General features: G+C 42.8%; 1 protein-coding gene across 1 annotated transcript; it reads right to left on the reverse strand.

Moving 5' to 3' along the window:
* Window positions 1-132: 132 nt before the first annotated feature.
* Window positions 133-19,750, reverse strand: LOC140148459 (aminomethyltransferase, mitochondrial-like). The gene is made up of 8 exons (XM_072170414.1): window positions 19,534-19,750; window positions 15,300-15,519; window positions 14,609-14,769; window positions 12,468-12,549; window positions 3,333-3,478; window positions 2,832-3,018; window positions 1,996-2,112; window positions 133-527 (listed from the first exon to the last, which is right to left on the reverse strand). Exons 1-8 carry the CDS (start codon window positions 19,666-19,668, stop codon window positions 298-300), a joined length of 1,278 nt encoding a protein of 425 aa, XP_072026515.1. The 5' UTR covers window positions 19,669-19,750; the 3' UTR covers window positions 133-297.
* Window positions 19,751-21,173: the final 1,423 nt, after the last annotated feature.

The raw sequence follows: 21,173 nt of genomic DNA on the forward strand, positions 1-21,173 counted from the left end.
CAGCATGTCAACACTATCAAGCAAAATGAGATGAATAAAAATAAAGTTTGAGATATGAGCAAAAACAAACACACAGCCACTTTTACTTTCATTTTTCAAGAGATAGTATATATCTATTGATATCTCAGGAAGTACCAACTCAACTTCGATACCATTGTAAACAAAATATGTTTACTTATTTAGAAATTTCAAACATTTCATCTTCATCCAGCTCATATTAGCTTGATGGTGTCACAAGTACTCTTGAAGATATCCCTGTATCACCTTTGTTATTCATAATGCTATTCAGCACAAATTTCATTTCTTACTCTTCTTAGGAGTGTAATAGTTGTGAGGTACAAACGGTAACTTAGCGACAGTTCCTGGTATTCGCTTCCCTCTGACTTCCAACAGAAGACGAGTGCCTGGTTTTGTGTCTGCTATTCCTACATAACCCATGGCAATGTTTCCTTTCAGGGATGGTGATGGACAACCACTGGTTACCTGGCCCACTTTGTCACCCTGTTCATTGTATATGTTTGTTTGAGCTGAAAATAATATAGTCAAAACAGAAAATATGAAGAAAAGTACTTCCTTTGTTCAAGAACAAAAAGGCTGGATGTTACCATCAAACTCTGATGTGGATTAGTGACTAAGCAGGAATAAGGTGGCCATGTGACACAGTTTTGACACAAGTTCACAAGTGCTCCACCTTTAACGCGGCTGTGTACTCTAGACATTGTTTCTTGAAATTGAGCTTTTTTGAAATGTATTTACTTTGTTATGTTTTTTATAAATACAAGGAAAGAAAATCAAGATTTGTTAACTCCAACTGCTCTATTTTATGGATTTTATTTCACTATTTCACTCGTTTCCGCAATTTAAAAGGAAAGAAAATCTTTGTTGTACCATCGGGTTTACGCTGCAAACAACGCATCGCGCTTTTGTAGACGCAAATATTTGTTAACGCACAGGTACGCTACGCGATACGCAACGCTTATCTGCATGCGCGGCGCATCTTCTGGAAACACCACGGAAGTTGTGAAATGGCTCCCTTTTAGCTGATAAAATGTGATTTTTTCAAGTTCTTTCCCTCGATTTAAACATCAAGATATGAATAGATTTCGCCCAAACTTCTCAAAGGGCTGTGGATTTACCCGATGTAAGGAAGAAAAACGAGAACTGCCGCATTCTCCTGTGAGCTTCGATCAAAGTGCAAAATGTGACCACTTTAAACTTCAACGGCCTTTATTTCAATGTTCATTTTCTCGGTAAAATGACGATTTAGGTACACGATAACTCAATAAATACAGCATCTATAGGTAAGCAATTACGCTGATCATAAAAAGCATGATCGACTTAAAAACGGTTTCTCATTTTTTTATATTTTGGTCTATTTCCGATTTTAGGCATCATTTTGTGCAAATAGGCGTTTGTGAATTTTAAAAAGTTCATTTTGATGCCTTATATGGTCAATATCTCAAAAAATAAGGCCAATATCAAAAACTAAAAAAACGTTTTTGGAATGGTGTCTCAAGATTTAAAAAAAAACAAAACAAAAATTTTTGGAAAGAGTGTTTTTTTGTTATGATGTACCGAACAAAAATTGCCAAAAACTCACGTTTTTGTGATTTTCTTCATAATTGTTGTTTTTACACCAAATCTGTATTTATATTAAGATTCATTGATGAATTGCCTTTATAAAAATGTATACTTTTATATGTCTTGCGTGAATAATTACAAAGTTATGGCACTTTTACTACATGCATGTCTGAGAGTACACAGCTGCCTTAAGAATTGGACCTTTAAGAATTGGTTGGGAAACCTGATTTAAAAAGTTTATTGAACAAAATGTCAAACTGCAGATTTGTTCCAATTTGGAGAACATAGTTAATGCACAGATTAGAAAAACTAAGTTTGCAAGTTAAGTTTGTGCGATTCATTAATACTTTTCATTTTAAAATCTGCAAAATTATGATATCATCATTTACTTGAGACAAAACAATGTTTACTCACCTCTAGATGGTGGGCCCTTGGACAGTATTCCAACCCTCTTTTTAGCTGGGTGAGTCTTCATTAGATTTAGGATGGTTTTAGCTGCTGGAAAATCCATATTGATACGCCGCTCTTTCCCTGGTTAAAAAACACAATAAAAAGTAATTACTAATTTGTCTACATTCCACTGTGCACATCCTAGCATCTCAAGATGTACATTTTTTTCATTAAATGTCCCAGGTTGCTACCACTTAATCCCTTGGATTTGGTTCACAGTCTTTGTTATGATTTAGAATGAAGGGTTAAGGCTAAATGCCAGGTTATGTTATCAATTGTATTTATGTTGTGAAAAGACTGGTCTATATAGACTGACTTCCGGTGATACCATTATTTGACTCATAATATTTGACCGATACTATTTGAATGATACTATTTGACTGATTTGACTGACAGTATTTGACTGATACTATTTGACTGATGCTATTTGACTAATACTATTTGACTGATGCTATTTGACTAATACTATTTGACTGATGCTATCTGACTAATACTATTTGACTGATACTATTTGACCGCTACTATTTGACTGATGCTATTTGACTGATACTATCTGACTAATACTATTTGACCGATACTATTTGACCGAAACTCTTTGACTGATACTATTTGACAAAATACTATTTGCCTGATACTCTGTTCAACACCCATCATGCTCTACATCTGTTTTGGCACAAGTTAATATAAAGCATGTGTCTTCAACCATTATTATGTGACTGCCTGTTTGGTATGAACTATGATGTCACATGTTACTTTACTAAGACCACACAGCTCATTTGATTTTTGCTTGGAACACCTACCAATAGTCCATCCAAGTACAGCCTCTACAGGGTCAGTGTCATCATCAATATCATTGCCATACAGACAAAGTCCTGCTTCCAGTCGTAAACTGTCTCTGGCTCCCAAACCTGCAAGCTTGACTTTAGCTTCAGGAGCATTCATCAATCGATCTGCAAGTTCTACTGCTCTGTCAGCAGGAACAGATATCTGTAATGAAAGTGGTGAGCAATCGAGTAAATATAGATGAAGAAACTAAAAGACATTAATGAAAGACTTTTTATTTTTGATTTACAGCCACATATCCATTAAGATACATCAACTGGATTACATTCATATATGGAACTGGATTAAAGTATGTCAGGAGCTAAATCAATACCATATATCCTCTAATAAACACCCCTCCTCTAATAAATGCCCCTCCAGCAATAATAATAAATCTTTTCGAAAATTTCATGCCCCAGGGCGTTTATTAGAATATATGGTATGTATGTTATATTGCAGAAACAATACTGGACAAATACCTCTACACCATCTTCCCCTGTGTAGCCACATCTAGTTACACGGCACTCTGGGATACCATAAACCTCCATGACACCAGTCTTCATGAAAGTCAACTGAGTAAGGTCAGTTTTGACTCCAGGTTGTAGTACCTTAGACATAGCTGGGCCTATCAAAAGAAACAACAAGATAGTGTTACCTCCTTGTACATCAATCTAACTCATTTGAGTATTTTCCTCACATACCACAAAGTTTTATCGGGGTGGGGAGCTATGTCACTATGAAATCTTGACAATGAAAAAAATCCGCCGACACTGAAATTTCTATTCCAACTGAAAATATACTGAAAAAAATTAACAGGCACTAAACTGAAAATGGACTTATCTCTGAAGATCAATGCTATTCCTAAATCCCACAGAAATTTATTTAATCACACTCAAATGTTAGTATTATTGTTATGGAAATTACTGCCCTGAATCATTGCTCATCATAGAAGTTAATAGCAAGTATCAAAATACTGAAAAATTAGTCCCAAACAGAAATGTTTGGTAGACTCATAACCGGTGCGATCTTACCTTTCCGATGTTGATTAAGATACTTCTTGCATCGATCCCGAGATGCGGAAAAACCAATAGTCATTTTGTCCCACATAAATGAATAAATAACAAAAACCCCGATCCCCGGTGGACTCACCCAAAAGGTGACGTCACACCATATGATAAATCCCTTATCCGACTTGGGATCCCCTACTGGACCAAACTTGTAGGGGTGGCGGGGTCCGGGATAATCAACATCGGAAAGGTAAGATCGCACCGGTTATGAGTCTACCAAACATTTCTGTTTGGGACTAGACTCAGTACACCGGTCGATCTTACCGCTTCCGATGTTGATTAAGATACTTCTTGCATCAACATCTGAAAGATCGATCTAGCAAGTAACCGACGGATGGAGGTACAAGATTGGTCAGCATCTGATCAGGGATCGGGAGCGGGTAACGATGGTTTTCGCGAGGTCAGAAAATATTTTCCCCCACCGGTCGGGAACCAACAAGACCACGCGATCACAGACATAAACCTCCTTACTTAATAAGTTTGGTGGTTAAGAATAGCGACACTGGTTCTTACCATGCTGAGTATTCTGTATAGTCTGAAAACCTGGTACCCGTACACCACCGTATTATGATCGCCGAACAATGTCCCGGTAAACCTCCGCCCGTCTCTGATTACTAACGTAAACGGAAGTATCGTAGAGAAGGGCGAAGGTGGCTTCCGGGACACCGCCTGCTAGATCTCCTCAAGGGACAACCGAACGGTATACCCAAGATGATGAGATAGCTCGTGTCGAGTGGGTCGTGGGGCGAAACCTTCGCGATCCCCGGACCCCACCAACACCTGGACCAGCCATTGCGACAGCGGCTGGACCGAAAACTCTGTAAGGGTGATGAATGCGGTCGTGAGTCCTCGCAAGGCTTGTGTTCGAAGAAATAGTGCTGCAGCGCCTTATCGGACACCCCAGCCTATCTTTGGCTTCAGCCGAACCTTGCCCAACCCTGGGGATTGGAGAGGGACGAATGTCGGTATGCACCGCGCCCGTTCAGTAGTCACGAGAACAGAGCGCCCGAAACAGTGTCGCTCCAGTGTTTGTGAACACGGAAGCTAACCTCGAGACCGTGTGCAACTCAGCACCGCCGTCCGAAGCCAACGCCAAACCGGAAAGCCATCTTGAGAGTTACGTATTTAAGCGTCGCTTTTGACGGAAGGTCAAAAGGGTGACCCTTAAAGTAATCTAAGACTGTGTTGGGATCCCTTAGGAGGATCACTTTCCTTTTTAGACACTCGTTGAACATACCGTCGAGGCGTAGACTAATAAGGTAACCATCGGCTATGATAGTCGACCCGTCTCGAAACCTCGGTGAATGGAGAGGACAGCTGACTTATAGCTGGCCCTAGTGGCCCGCTGAAGTCTTGCTTGGAACTTTTCTGTCAGAAACTCCGGAACTAGCAGCACAGAGGCTCTAGCGGGAGAGCTACTTGTCTCATTGCACCAAGCGTAGTATGGAGCCAGACTCTGTCTATACGTACGGAGGGTAGACTTCCGTCTAGCCCCGGCGATGAGAAAAACAGCTTCTGATGAAAAGTATCCCTCCGCTGCGTGTTCCCTGGTAAGGGCCATGCAGCTACCTGCAGCTGCGCTAGCGATAGACTGGCCCCCCCCGCTCCGGGCATCCGGAGTAGATCTGGTACCTCGGGAGTGCCAGCGGCCTTGCCGCTAGCAGAATGACAATGCAGTCTTCCCACCCGATCTTGGCCACCACCCTCATGAGTAGTGAGATCGGAGGGTCTGCCTAAGCGGGCAGGCCTCCCCATTCTATGGACAGCGCGTCCACGGTGAATGCTTGGGGTCCGCGACCCTTGAGCAGTACACCGGCAGTGGATGATTGCGATGAGATGCGAACAGATCTTTCGAGGGTGGTACATCCCTTGAAGATCGTCTGAGCGACCTGCGAGCAAGGGACCATTCTGCTGGTCCCGACACCCTTCCTCGTGACAGATTGTGCGCGAGGATGCTGGTGGCGCCAGCGATGTGTATCGCTTCTCATCGTAATCTGCCTGAACTTGCACCACCCTATCAGGTGTCGTGCATGCAGGCTCAATCGTGGTGGCCCGGAGTCCCCTTGTCTGTTGGGGTAGGCTACCACGGTTGTGTTATCCGTCAGGACAACGGTATGTGCTTCCACGATCACCTCCTCGTAAGCGAGGGAGGTTGATGTGAAACTCTGTCTCTATGGCCCCCATAGGCCCGAGACCGAGTCTCCGTGGATGTGGACCCCCAGCCACGTTTTGGCGCTATGGTCGTCACTACGTGACATACCGGGGGGGCAGGAAACCTGACACCCTGGGCCAAATCGGGCTGATGGGTCCACCACCAGAGTTCCTCTCGCGCGATCTCCGACAACGGAACCGCGAGGGATATTGGTGACGACTGGGCCTGCAAGCAGGCTAGAAGGTGTAGTTGGGTAAGCCTAACGAGAAACGGCAGTACAGTACGAGGTCTACCATACTGGCCATTAGGCCTACCACCTTCATCCATGCCACAGCGGGTTTTGCCCGAGACTCGCCAAGAGTCAGGCACACCGCACCATGTTCGTCACCCGCTCGGATGAGAGCACCGCGAACCCCTCCGTGAGGGTGATCTGGGCCCCTACAAATAGAGGTGTCTGCGTCGGGACCACGCTGGACTTTTTTTGAGCTGAGCGAAAAATCCAGGGTCCCGCACCCTACGGACTATCAACCCCATGAGACCCGTAGTCTTCAGTGGAGTGCGTCCGTATATGAGCCAAACGTCCAGGTAACAACTGATGTTGACACCCTGTGTGCTTCAGGTGCGCTGCCACCGCTCTGACCAAGAGTGTTAAACACCCTGGGAGAGATGGACAGGCGGATGGCGGTATCAAAACTGGTAATTTTGATCCTGTACCTAGAAGCGCAGATGCCTCCGATCTTGAGAGGCGATTGGCATATGCAGATAGGCGTCCGAGAGATCTAGCGATGCTGTTCCCATGCCCCTGATGGGGCAGGCTAGCACCGAGGCGAGAGTCCCCATTCTGAACCTCTTGGGCCTGAAGAACGTGTTCAACAGCCTGCGGTTCCGGATGGGGCTCCCGTCGCCGGTCTTCCTTAGAGCCAATGGCTCCAAGATCACCCGTAGAACGGGGGGTAGACCGGGACAATCGCCTGCTTCGTGAGAAGCTGTGTGATCCCTGTCAGTAGTGCCCGGCGCTGGGGGCCGTCTGGCGGCACTACTGTGGACCTCTGAAATGTGCAGATTTAATGTGGGGAGACTGGATTGCCAGTCTGTAACCCCCACTCACCACTGACCATACCCAGGCGCTCAAAGAGATGGTTTCCCACCTCTGGGTGAAAGCCATAAGCGGTCGTCCACTGGGAGATCCCCTGTGGAAAAACCGCTGAGCCCCCAGGAATGCTCTGCCTAGCTTCCCTTGGAAGAGCGCTTGCTCTTCTTCGGGCTTGCCAGCTGTTCCTGTGCTACCCTTGCGCCTCCCAGAAATGGGTGCTGCAGAGGTAGTGGGCTCGGGTACTGTTGGTGGTGCACGGCCTGCTGAAGTCGGAGCTCCTACCCATGGTAAGGGCAGTTTCCGACCTCTTCAGAGTGCTCCCGTTGGTAGCTTCTTTGCACGGTCCTCCACCGTAGCGCAGAAGCATCCAAAGAGAAAAAAGGACCCTGCCTTTCCATCGCGTTGAGCGATTGGAGTGGCAGGCCCCTCCCCCCGGCGCTGAGTGGACACCCTATGGGCTAGGCCCATGGAGCTCTCGTTGAGGCTAGCTGTTAGCACCGCTAATAGGCTCACCTCGCGGAAGAGCTCAGATGTTGTCTGGCGTGATACGCTTGACGACATCTGGGTCCCTCTCGGATCCCCTCAGGTAGGTCCCGTGGTCCTCCCGCGTTACATCGCAGAGGAAGCGTGCAAGCAGCGGCGTCATAGCTCTACTGAGCTCGACAGCCCTACGATATCTACCCGTGAGGTTTGCCGGGAATGAGAGTGCAGGCGTCCCTGTGAGGAAGCAGCAGCTGAGCATCCTACTGAAAGGATCCCTGGTCCTCCTCCATGGACTCCCCCTTAGGGGTGTCCGGAGGAAGATCAGTGCTGTTGCTCCCTCGCGGGGCAGCGGGGAAGGAGATTGTAGTGATGTCACTACGGACTCAGCTTCCGACTCCTTTCCCTCGCCCACAGTATCCGTATCATGCTCCGATGATGGCGGTAACTGAGGACGGGCATCTGAAAGCGGGTAAGAAGGCATAACCACTGTGTGGCTCGCCGACTACCTGCCAGCAGAAGAGGAGTACTCCCGCAAGACCCTGAGGTATCCGCCATGGCACCACTGGGTCCGCATGCTCTCGCAGCCGTCGTCCTAGCGCTAGCAGCACGGGGCCTACCCTGATCAAGATCTGGGTTAGCCCCATGCCGGCTGGCCTGGTCAACAGCTGATGTTGGTACTGCTTGGCCATCGCTGGCGACACTTGCCACGGTGCTAGGCCGTGGAAGAAACACCCTGCGGCGGGTACCACGGGGCATACCCAGCCGGCAGCTGACCCTGAAAGGATCCGCCACCAGGGTAACCCCATGGTACTGCAGTACCAGCACCGCCTCCCCTTGTTGCCACAGAGACTGTGGCGACTAAAGCGAGTGCTGCTGCGTACCGGTGCGGTATCAGCGTGGGTACCCGTGAGGGCTCCCAACTGTGGACCGCTATACCCTCGCCACACTGCGTTCCCTGTTTGGGGGCTCAAGCTGTGTGCTGGCGTGGTACCGGCGCGGTACTAGCATGGGTACCCGTGAGGGTCCCGGTTGTGTACCGCTGTATGCGTGGTTCCAGCGTGGGTGCCCGTGAGGGCTCCCGGCTGTGTACCACTGTACCCATGCCTCACTGCGTTCCCCGCAAGGGAATCAAGCCGTGTGTATGGGTACCCGCTATACCGGCTGTCCCTTGGCTAGAGGGAGCTTGCCTAGTACCACGGGTAGCTGAGCGTGCATACCCCGATCAATCACCTCGCCACCTGAATAGGCAGCGTCAATCAATGGAGCTATGCCCTGTTGATTTGACAGTGATCGATCAAGAGAGGTAATTGACCCATTGACGGTAATGGATCACCCACGCTCCGCTGGCTCTCGAGGACATAAGTGGGTTGTTGATCAGCTAGGCTGTTCAAGCTACTTACTGTACCCTCTAGAGCTTCGCCCAAGGTCGCTGTGTGTGGCGGACCACTCACGGCAGCTATGGGCGGTGCATAGCGGCTACCACTGAAGTCAAGCCGTAGCTCGTCTTTGTAGCTGCCACCGAATGCACCTGGGTCGCTGTCCCGTGAGAGACTGCGAGCCCAACCCCTGAATAATCGCCAGCCAGTCCCTGTGGACAGCCAGCAGCTATTCTAGGGCCCAGGGTATCACTCGGCGGTCCCGCCATGGAACGCTGCCGTGTGACAACCCCAGTTGGTTCTGCTAAGACTACACCCACAGCGTTAGCAGCGGTATCGTCTCTGCTGAACCCATGCATGCTAGGGTTCAACCCAGGCAAGCCCGGGTACCCTTGCATGCTGCCCGTCGCTGGCTACTACTGTGGATGTTTGAGCCCGTAGATAGGCCTGCAACAGCCGGGTGTCCTCCTGCTAAAAACCCGTGAGGATTTTCGCTAGAGGACTGGTATCCTCCTGCTACAAAACCCGCTAGGGTTTTCGCTGGTGGTTACCGCTCTGCTGCCTGCTACTTTGCTCCGACGTATAGTCAATGCTTTACGCTGGCTGCTGAGCCTTTGGACGCCGCTTAGCAGTCCCGAAGGAACCGCCTGCTTGTCCGGGGACCGGAGCCCCTTAAGCAGACCTGCCATGACCCATAGGGGCTGTCACAGCAGAATCTACCGTGTCGACTGGTATCCTCCTGCTGCAAAACCCGCTAGGGTTTTCGCTGGTGGTTACCGCTCTGCTACCTGCTACTTTGCTCCGGCGTATAGTCAGTGCTTTCGCTGGCTGCTGAGCCTTTGGACGCGCTTAGCAGTCCCGAAGGAACCGCCTGCTTGTCCGGGGACCGGAGCCCCTTAAGCAGACCTGCCATGACCCATAGGGGCTGTCACAGCAGAATCCACCGTGTCGACCTTACCAGTGCCCTTGGTAGATTTATTCTTCGCCTTATGGCGATGACGGAGCCTATCCCAATCGTCAAGCTGGAACTCGGAGAGTCCTAAGCAAAAGAAAGACATCTAGAAGATCGTGAGCACTCCCTGTGGGTGAAACAGAGCGGGTGTGGGTCCCGCTCCGTCACCAGGGAAGGGCAAGCCCGACAGGGCCGAGGCGAGCGAGGAGAAAGGGAGGGGGGCACTACCCCCCGCCAACGTGCGACTCAAGCCCAGTAAGCAAACCTGAGCACGGAGGCTGGTCGCTAACGTTAGTGGTAAAGTAAGGACTGGCTAACTTATTACTAAAATGTCAGACGGGTCCCTACCAATCCCCACCGTATGAATATCTGATTAACTCGTCTTTATTGGACGGTAATGAAGACATAACGATAGAGTAATCACCCTAACATAGCAACAATAACCTACCGTACATGAAATACAATGTGTATGTACAAACATCTATTGTAACTTACAGGCTGCAATGGTTGTTTTACGTGGGAAACAAAATGAATGGCGTCAACGAGCGGCCATTTTGAATTGCTCGTGTGTCCCGTGATACAAACGGAGGCACGATATGTAGCTAAGTTTTGGATCGTTTTTGTCACTTTTTCGCCAGAAAATGCCGTCAAAACTATCCTCAGTCGAACAATACCGGTTTGGTTTTACCTAAGGTGTGAAACTACAACCGTATATCTCGCCTTTGGTCGAGAAATTGATACACAGTGCTATGAACAATCGATAGGCACGTCTGTGTCAGTCGGAGACCAAGGAGGATAAGGGACGATCATATGGTGTGGCGTCACCTTTTGGGTGAGTCCACCGGGGATCGGGGTTTTTGTTATTTATTCATTTATGTGGGACAAAATGACTATTGGTTTTCCGCATCTCGGGATCGATGCAAGAAGTATCTTAATCAACATCGGAAGCGGTAAGATCGACCGTGTACTGAGTCACACTAAAATCCTTCTGAAAACCAATTTCAGTGTAGACCTTCTTTCGTTCTGGTCAATTTCAGTGTAGAGGTTCTATTTTCAGTGGTTTTTTTTCATTGTCACTACAATTGTGGGCAATTATCACTCATCCAATTGTCTCTATCTACCTGAGCTTCTTCCCCCCACCCCACCCACCCATTCAAAATTGCCCCCAAATAACAATTTTTAGTAGTTCATGTAGTTCTCCTTAAATTTTTAAATTGACAATCCAGACTTTAAACTTCATGCTCCCAACCAATCAGTCTAGCAGTCTTGGTCATGTCAACTCTAGTGTGATGCAGAATTCACTGCTTAATTGGAGTATAAATGATCCAGATCCAGATCCAGAACACCATAATAAAAACCTATTGTTTCATAAATAAAACTTCCAAAATTATTGAAATTATGGCATCCATAGTAGTTTGGCTTTCCCTTAATATTGTTTGCTTCCCCCACCCAGGTCCTCTAAATGCTGACCCCTGCATTGAAAATTATAATTAATCAATTATAAGAGATAAAATCTGTACAATTGAAAAGTAGAATTCCTTGATAAAGAAAAGACAAAGCTTGTCTGCTTGCAACATAGAATTTGATATAAAGTCTACACAAAAAGTAACGCAGTTGTTATAAACACACCTATAGCTTCAGAACTAATAAGGGCTCATATTGAAATTCCCTTACACAGGAAGGTGTGCGCCATCCTGCAGCTTTCCTGTGCTAGCCTTCTTTTGTTAAAATCCTGGGCAAGGTGTATCACTGATGCATATAATCCATCCGCTTTATGACCGAGCTTTCCTGAGGTGCGCGCTTAGCGAGGGGAATCCTGCCTTCTTTCTGTGTGAAAACGTGGTAGGGTATTTCAATATGAGCCCTAATTGTTTCCACAATATTAACAACACAGTAGTGTTCTTAAAGAAAAATAACCGAATTTAAAAGTTGCAGTTTACAGCGATCAATTATTATAACGCAAGCACTGTGGCACATAAAACCCTCCATTTATCTTCGTGCTGACTTCAAGTCAATACAAATAGCTGCAACTTTTTAAATTCAGGTATTTTTCTTTAAAAAAACACTGCTGTCTTGTTAATATTGATATAAAATTGATCGATTGAGCCCATATTTATTAGTCGAGCTATGAGTTTTAAAATATTGGGCGAGGCGTGAGTCGAGTCCAATATTTTTAACTCATAGCGAGACCAATAAATATTAGTAAAGCATCCAATTTTATCATTATTATGTGTTGGATCCAATATTTTCACACACTTGGATGCATCAAAACATAATAATGAACAAAATTGGACAAATGGTATCAAAATGCGCGTAAGTAAAACATCCTTCTTTCTATGTTGAAATATTGTAAACACAATTATTAGTTTTGACACGTAGGCGTATTTATAGCAGCTGCGTTACTTTTTGTGCAGTCTTATACACATAGACTTAATATTTTCAAGATGATTTGTATATTTGGTCCCTTGATGACAGACAATTACCAGCCTACCTTGAAGAGCTAAAAGTGCCTTATCAGGCATTGGTTTGAATGTTGCTGATATCCCTCTTGCTTTAGCATTATCTATAGCCATCTGTAAAAAATTAAGAAATATACATGTTTAAAATACGTTCCAAGGAATAGAATAAAAAACTTGCCATTGCACTCGTGCATATGCATTATGCATGCACCCCATTTACACAAGGCATAAGTTGTAATTAATTTCACTAAAGTTATAATCAGTTTTTAAGTTGTGTAAGATGTATAAATAGATAAAGTCATAATAAATCATAATTCAAAAAGTTGTGATCAGTTGTATTCCAAAGACTTTGGTCTTGCATTGTCATTCAATTTGAAGTGAATTTATTATTATTATTTAAATACAACTTGACTTCATTCAATGGCTTTTGTAAACACAGTCAAAAGAAACATTACAAATACTCATCCTAATAAATAGTAGAGTCAGTGAAATTATTAGAGTAAAGATCCATTGCATTATAAGGGTAGATAGAGTTATCAGGATAATATTATTGTTCTCTTTTTGATGAAAGATACCCAGGGATCTGTTTGCAAAGGGACTTTGTTTATAAGACAAGGTGTTCGCTTATAAACAGAGAAAATAATTGGGTCCCTGGTTCACTGATCTTGTAACATAATTAAGTAACAGGTGCATATATAGGCAGTACACTATGGCTGTCGAAAGATTTTAAAAAAAGTAACAGGTACTTCAGAGAGACCTGGATCAGTGCTTGATTTACACATAATAATTCTGCTCATTTGTCTTCAGGTGTGAACATTGGGTATCATTTACACTTCTCAGTATACAGCGAGCAATATATATAACTTGATGCACCTGATCATGTGCTCTACTATAAACATGATCTCAGAGGATTCTGAACCACACAGGTTTCAGTTGGATTTTAACAGGCATGAGAATGATCATCCATGAAAAAACCTGAAAAGTTTGAAAATCCTGAAAAAGTGTGTGAAATGAGGCTAAAATTAAAAAGGCCAAAAACGGGCTGAAATTAAAAGAAAGTGTGGAAATTTGGACCACAAAAAGCAGGAAAATTCTCATGCCTGTTTTAAGGCAAGTGAGATAGCAGGAGCCATATTTTTCTAGTTTTATCCATTTAACTAAAAAACTTTGGTGTACTTCTTAATATGAATACATTTATCTTATATAGGAATTAAGTCAAGGAAGCCACTAATCACATTTATACTTACATCGTAGGGCCTGTGGTTCTTAAGTTAAGGCCAATAATGTATTATTTTGGGCATTTTCCCCCCTCCAGAGAAAACTCATGCACATAGAGCAGAGATGACACCCCTAATATCAATTGCCTTTATATAACCTATACCATTTCTCTTGCATGTCAGCTTTATTTCTTATATCAATATTTGAGTGCAATCACCAATAGGTCACGCTTGTCGCTTACCTCCGACCCACCTTAAAGATGCGGGAACATGCACTGACATTTTACACTCCACGATTTGATTAACCTCAAGATTGTACACCTTCAGTGCTATTCCCTCCAAATTCATTCTGAATGTGAGATACAGATTTACTCATCTTTATAGTGGTCTTAGCTGTCTAAACTTGGCTACTATCAGCTCTACCCTGCTCCAGGGAAGGTGCTATGTTTAGGTTTCAGTTCATACTGAGCCACATACAGCTACACACATGTGGCACTGGACGGCAATGAGATTTACAGGCTTGGGAAAATATATTAATTTCCCATCAAGAGAGATAAATTTCCCTCTAACTTAGCAGGATTTCCCACCATTTCTTATGTATTCCTGTATCCAGAAATCAAACTTTCCCTCCAAATGACCAAATTTCCTGGCATGGAAATTGCCAAATTTGTCTAGGCTTGAATGAGAAAATCCATGCACATCTTACCAACGCACACACAGAGACATATGTAAGGGCTCATATTGAAATACCCTACCACGTTTTCACACAGAAAGAAGGCAGGATTCCCTCGCTAAGCGCGCCCAGGAAAGCTCGGTCATAAAACGGATGGATTATATGCATCAGTGATACACCCTGCCCAGGATTTTAACAAAAGAAGGCTAGCACAGGAAAGCTGCAGGATGGCGCACACCTTCCTGTGTAAGGGAATTTCAATATGAGCCCTAACACACCTTACCTCCACATGAGATTGGACTTTCATAGCACACCCTGCATTGGATACAACATAGATATAGTCTAGGTCTGTCTTTGTGACTATCACATCATCAATAATGCCACCACCACCATTCAGGATTAAACTAAGTGTGCCTGTGTTTTCTTTCATGTTCTGAACATCAGCTGCAATGTAAATCAAACAATTGAAAACTGAATTATTGTATGTTTATAATGTTTGTTCATTCAGTCATAATTATTGGCCTGTTTCTGGGGGTGGGGGACTCAAGTCTGGTTTGGGTAGGAATATGCCTCTGAGAATTTGAAAGTGGTCCCATATTTATACCAAGAAGATATTTAAGACAAACAATACAAGCCATTGCTTACAATTTTAACTTTTATTGAGCACACTGCTGCTGTTTTTATCCTGAATATTCAGGGGGGTGAAGGATTTTTTTGGTTCCAATGCTAGATCCGAGGTTCCTGGAGATAACCCCTACTGGGACTACTTTTAAGTAAAAAATATACCCCTAGCGGACCAGGTTCTATAACAGACCTTTAACAGGACCAGATTTCTAAATATACTTCTAACTGGAAGTACCCCTAGCGGACCAGGTTCTATAACAGACCTTTAACGGGACCAGATTTCTAAATATACCCCTAACTGGAAGTGCACAAATATTGTACCAGATATCTGTGGGAGCCCTAAATCTTACCAACAGTTAAGAGTTCAGCCAATTTGATCCTATCCTTGCCATCAATCCTACTCTGTAGCATATGTGAGACATCAAATATCACTGCCTCACTCCTACAATGCAGATGTTCGGTTACCAAGCCCTCCTTGTATTGTACTGGCATAGCCCAGCCTGAGAACGGTACCATTTTACCTCCATGAGATAAGTGGAAGTCATATAATGGGGTCTTTTTCAGGTGGTCCTGTAAAAATAGTTTAGTTAAGAAGATTATAAACTATTAAAATTAAAATGATATTTGCATCACCATGCATGCAACAAATAGTTTTGATCTCGAAACTTAAAACAAAACATACAAAAATAGAAAGCTTTCAAATAGTTTATGTTAATTCCCCATACTTAAAGAGTATGGAGAATAACATTAGATTTAATCACCTCCCCTGCCCAGATTCTTGAAATCAATAAAGTATCAAAAATGGTAAATATGTGTTTTTGTGTATCCATGAACCCATACTACATGTATGAAATTCAGGGGGAAGAGGGTACCGGTACTTGAGTTTAAGAAATCATTTGGTGGGGAAATGGTAAAAACAGGGAGCCTTAGTTAAAGAGGGGCAAAAATGTTTCTGCTACAAGGGGGAGGCAAACAAAAAAACCAAAGTATATGTACTTTAATATTAGGAGTGATGGATATATCTAGGCCCCTTTTTCAGCCTATTATTATCACCCAAAAACCCCATATTTTTTTCATACCCATACTTTTGACTCTCATTCAGCACCGCTTTTAATATCAATTTGATATTCAAGTAATTTGAAGCCATTTATAACTACATACATGTAGGAAATTAGGAATTGATTTTAAATACTTATTACTTATTTACATGACAAATGCAGATCACTATTACATGTAGTTGTGTACAATCTTGTTTCCTATGAACTTCTTTCTGGTCAAGGTTATGTATTGTACACACTACACAGAGGGATTCTCATCTGTTTGATTACAGAGTCACCACACTGTCACTCCATTGGAAACTACCCCATTGTACATGTACACCTCAGTTTCCTACATCACTGTTCCAAAAAAAAAGTGAAACATGCAATAAGGAATTTTAATACATCTCTTTAGTTAGAAACCAAACAACCTTTCAGAGAGAGAATTGTAACATTGTCTGTGTGTCTTTTCTTTCTTATTTCAATTAATAACACACCAACCACCACACTTAAAAGCGCAGGAAAGTAACTTCGATAGGCCTATTCACTAAAAGCAAAAGGTTACGCATTAATGCTATAAAACGTCTGATAGTTTTGCACTACAAATGTTCCATTTTCGTTTCAAATTTGAAATTCTCTTTTCTTCTCAGGGGAGGGGGTGACTAAATTCTACATTGCAATTTTAGCAACATCTTTAATTAATGCGATCACCCATCCTGATCAGTTGTGTTTTACTCCTGAACTTCCATTGCTTTACACAGTGTCATGCTCCGGGGTACTCAAGTTTGGTTTTGGTAGGGATGTGCATTGAGATTTTGGAAGTAGACACATAAATATACCAATTTTTCAAGAAATTTGGACCCATTGATATACCAAAAGTCAAAATTTGTCGCCGAATTTACCCAAAATTGTCTTAGTTTTTACAAATTTTCCCAACATTTGGGGAAAATTTTGGCTAGATTAAGGAAAAATTGGGCTGTTTTCTGGAAAAATTGAGAAAATTTTGAAAAAAGGACCCATTCATATACCAAAATAGGCTTTGAAAAGGGGTCATTGATATACCAGAAGGCTGAAAATGCTACCCATGTTTGCGTGCACGCCCCTCGTATGGTCATTTGTACTGAGTACCCCCGGTCATGCTTCAGCAAATCTGACTAGATTTTAAATGCAATGGTCTCTAGCCTCAAATGTGAGCTCATCAGAGTCAGATTTGATGTGTGTACCGAATACCAATGATGATGTGTCATCAATGTGTATCTTTGCTGCACAATTCATGATTACGCTTTATTCCAAAGGGTCATTATTCTGAAGGTTCATTATTCTGAATTTACGGTAAGGCTTGTTATTCTGCAGGACTGTTATTCCGAAGGGTCGACCCGGGTCATTACTCCAAAGTTACAACAAAGTTCGTTATTCCGAAGGGTCATTACTCCCAAGGTGGATTATTCCGAAGGATCATTACTCTGAATTTATAATATGGTTCGTTATTCAGAAAGTTTGTTATACCGAAGGTTCGTTATTCCGAAGGGTCATTACTCCGAATTTAAAACAAGGCTTATTATTCTGTAGGGTCATTATACTCTGAAGGTTCGTTATTCTGAAGAGTCATTACTTCGACTTTGAAACAAGGCTCATTATTCCGAAGGATCATTACTCCGAATTTAAAACAAGGCTTGTTATTCCGAAGCATCATTACTCTGAATCTAAAACTAGGCTCAGTATTCCGAATTTAAAATAAGACTCATTATTCCGAAGGCTCATTTATAGCATTGAATGCGTAACTACATGTATCATGTGCAAATTCGAAGCTAGAGTTCTTGAGTAAAGCAATTGATAGGAAAAAGTGATGCATGATAGGAATGAAAAGGGCTCAAATTGGCCGTTGTGGGTGATGAATTCGATAACCTTTTAGCTCTTTTCATTCCCAGCATGCATGATGTTAATGCTAGCTGCTATCAGCAATATACCTTATTAAAGTTATTGATGTTCAATATTTCATTATTTGAACTTTCCCAACAACATTAACTCACCATATTTGAACTCTCTAAATAACCCACCCCCAATTTAAAGTACAAACATCCCCAAACATCAATTAACATAACACCCTAACAACATCAGTGCAGTTACACGTTTTCACCAGGGTCAGCCAGCATCAAACTGCAGTATACATGTCTACAGACTACAATACATGCATGTCTGCTGAATTCAACAACCTCAAAAAGGCCATATTTCCTGATGAAAAGAAGCAATAAAATACAGACTTTGAAACTTACGAAAAGCTGATTTTTCTTCCAGAGACATGGTTGCTATGCTCCCCATGAACTAGGCACCAGTAAAAAAGCCTAAAATACCCTTCAAACTGTTAATTTTTCAAAATTATTGGCAATTCTGAGCAGCATACAGTAGTCTGCTCCCTGACAGTTGGTGACCTCTGACCTATCATGTGACCATATTTTTGAGGCTAATAATAGCCTCAAAAAAGTCGAGGTTAATTTTAGCCTCAAAATTAAAGCAGGCCAAGACGAGGTTAACTTTTTAGCCTCAAAAACATTTCAGGCTAAGACGAGGTTAATTTCTTAGCCTTGTCACCGATAAGGTTAATTTCTTAGCCTCAATGGCTAAGTTGAGGTTAATTTTTAGCCTCAAAAGATATCGAGGCCAAGTTGAGGCTAAGGTAAGGCTTATTTAGCCTCGACTTATGGTAAGGGTTGTTCATGTGCAAAGTAAAAGTGTGCATAAATAATTAGTTCTAGTAACTATAACTCAGCATACTGGTCCGTAGATGTCATTATGTTTATGATAAAGACTGAAGTCTTGCTGGCAAGACTACATAAATGTGACCCGGCAGCACAAACGAGCCGTAAATTCCCTAAATTGTATTCTGAGTTATGGTGTAAAATGTGTACGAAGGTCGTATTCATCGCCATCGGTCACTTAAGCTGGGGCGACATCTGTCTTATTTTGATAGTCACAACACCAATCAATAATCCTATTATTGAAGTGGATAATAAGCTTCTACCTTAGATGGCTATAGAACTTTTAATAGCTCTGGTCTTTGTTTGCTTTTGCTAAATCTTTTCAAGTGGTGGGTTATTCGTATAGGTATGCATAACCAACAATTAACAATGAGAGAACCTTCTTAAACCTCGTTGACTTGGGGATGATTTGAAATGACCGCCAATTATGACTGTTTGATATTTATGGCCAGCAATGTGGAAAAAGAGACACACATAGAAACAAAAAAAGCTTAACTAACCATAACTCCGCTTCTGGATATCGTTTGAAGTCAAATGATATACCATTTTTAAGTTTATGATGTTTATTTTTAAACACAAAATAAAACAAAATTGACCGGGGGAGGAATTTACGGCTCATTCGCCGTGGACGGTCACAAATAATATGTTACCCATAAATTACATTCATCATGTTAATAAAAAAATTACATTAAAAAGCTTAAATTTTTAAGCTTATCCACATGGACATTTTGAACATCCAATGAATTGAATAGAATGCACTACACTACAGCTTCAATGTCAAATAAACTTACATGATCTTGTCTGAGGTAACGTCTTTGCTGATGGTAGCACACAGCAGCTGCACCACCAGACTGTGTTCTCATTCCAAACTTCAAACTCTTCACCAATGTCGTTGCCATATTACGTGGTCCCAGTAATATTGGCATTTTTAATGTGCAGGTGTTCTACAAGTACAAAATATAGGTCAACGGAAACCCGACCAAAAGAAAAGCAAACAGTTTATTCAGGGACCTATGATACAGCTACAGCTACTGCTGGCCACTGGACATAGTCAATGGGGCGAATAGGTTTCGGGGTGAGACGTCTCGCATTCAATACACCACACACTATTTTCAAGGTCAGTCCAAAATAAAGCAAGTTGGTTCGCGATGTTTTTCGCTACACCTGCAGATTGCGCAATACATATGCATTTGGTAAAAGTTACTGGAATCCAGCCAATTATTGTTTACTCCAGAGTCTGGAGTGACCACTTGCATGACCTTGAACTCTTGACAACTGGATCTGAAATTCAATGCTTTTGCCTCAACTTGCACTTGAAAAAGAGAAGTTATTTCCAACATGCACTCACGCCGTTCCAGAGCTGCCGATAGAGCATGCAGGGCCGGGGATCAAGAACATGACATGTAAACATGACATGACATCAGCTGATAAAAGTGACCATTCAAATGCTTTGATAGTGACACACCCCCCACACACCCCTAAATGCCGAGGCCCCTAGGATGGGAGGCCTAGGCCTACAAGGAACTTTTGTTTGTTTGTTTGTTTGTTTAATTTATTATTGATTGATTGATAATTGATTGATTGAGTGAATGAGTAGGCCTAGCCTAAAAAGTTAAAGATTGATTGATTGATTGATTGATTGATTGATTGATTGATTGATTGATTGATTGATTGATTGATTGATTGATTGGCTGATCAAAGTTGATGCTCGATTCAGTGTGAGTGCATGAGCCGGTGCGTGAATTGTCTCCACACAGTATTTTATTACACTACACGGTTGAGTGCATTTGTAAGAGCTGTGGAGCTTCTAGCTGGAAAATGGGCCTCTGTAATTGTTTTTTGTCGAAACCTCAAGTGTTTAATATATGTTCCCTTCATCCAATCAGAATCATATCAAATGAAAGCTAACACTTCTCCCTAAAAACACTTTTCGTCATTAGGTCAACATTACAGATAACGCAATTAATCCAATGTTAGGCCTATATAGCAAGGCGAATGTGGTAAATCTGTTGAAAACTACCTACCGGTATCCAAGCACATTTTTTTGACAAAAATGTAGGTTTCAAAAGTCAAAATCTCAAGTGTTCCTTACAATATTTTTCAAATTTAATATCATTAAATGAAAAAGAACACTTGCCCATACTAGCGTCATTAGGGAACGTTCATAAATACCTTGGTGGGGGGCTGGAAAATGTGTAGGGGGGGTCAAAAAAGTTTTGACCTTCCAAAAAGGGGGGGGGTCAAAAAAGTTTTTAACGTGGCAAAAGGGGGGGTCAAGAAAGTTTTGACACCCATAAAGGGGGGGTCTAAAAAGTTAAATACAAAATTTGTGTTTAACTACGCGCGCACATTGTCACAATAAAGCCCTTTTCATCCCGATCATAGGTGTAAATAGAGTAAAATACAAATTTTTTGCGCGCTACGCGCGCAC

Source organism: Amphiura filiformis, chromosome 3, assembly GCF_039555335.1.
Source record: "Amphiura filiformis chromosome 3, Afil_fr2py, whole genome shotgun sequence".
Taxonomy (NCBI): Eukaryota; Metazoa; Echinodermata; class Ophiuroidea; order Amphilepidida; family Amphiuridae; genus Amphiura; species Amphiura filiformis.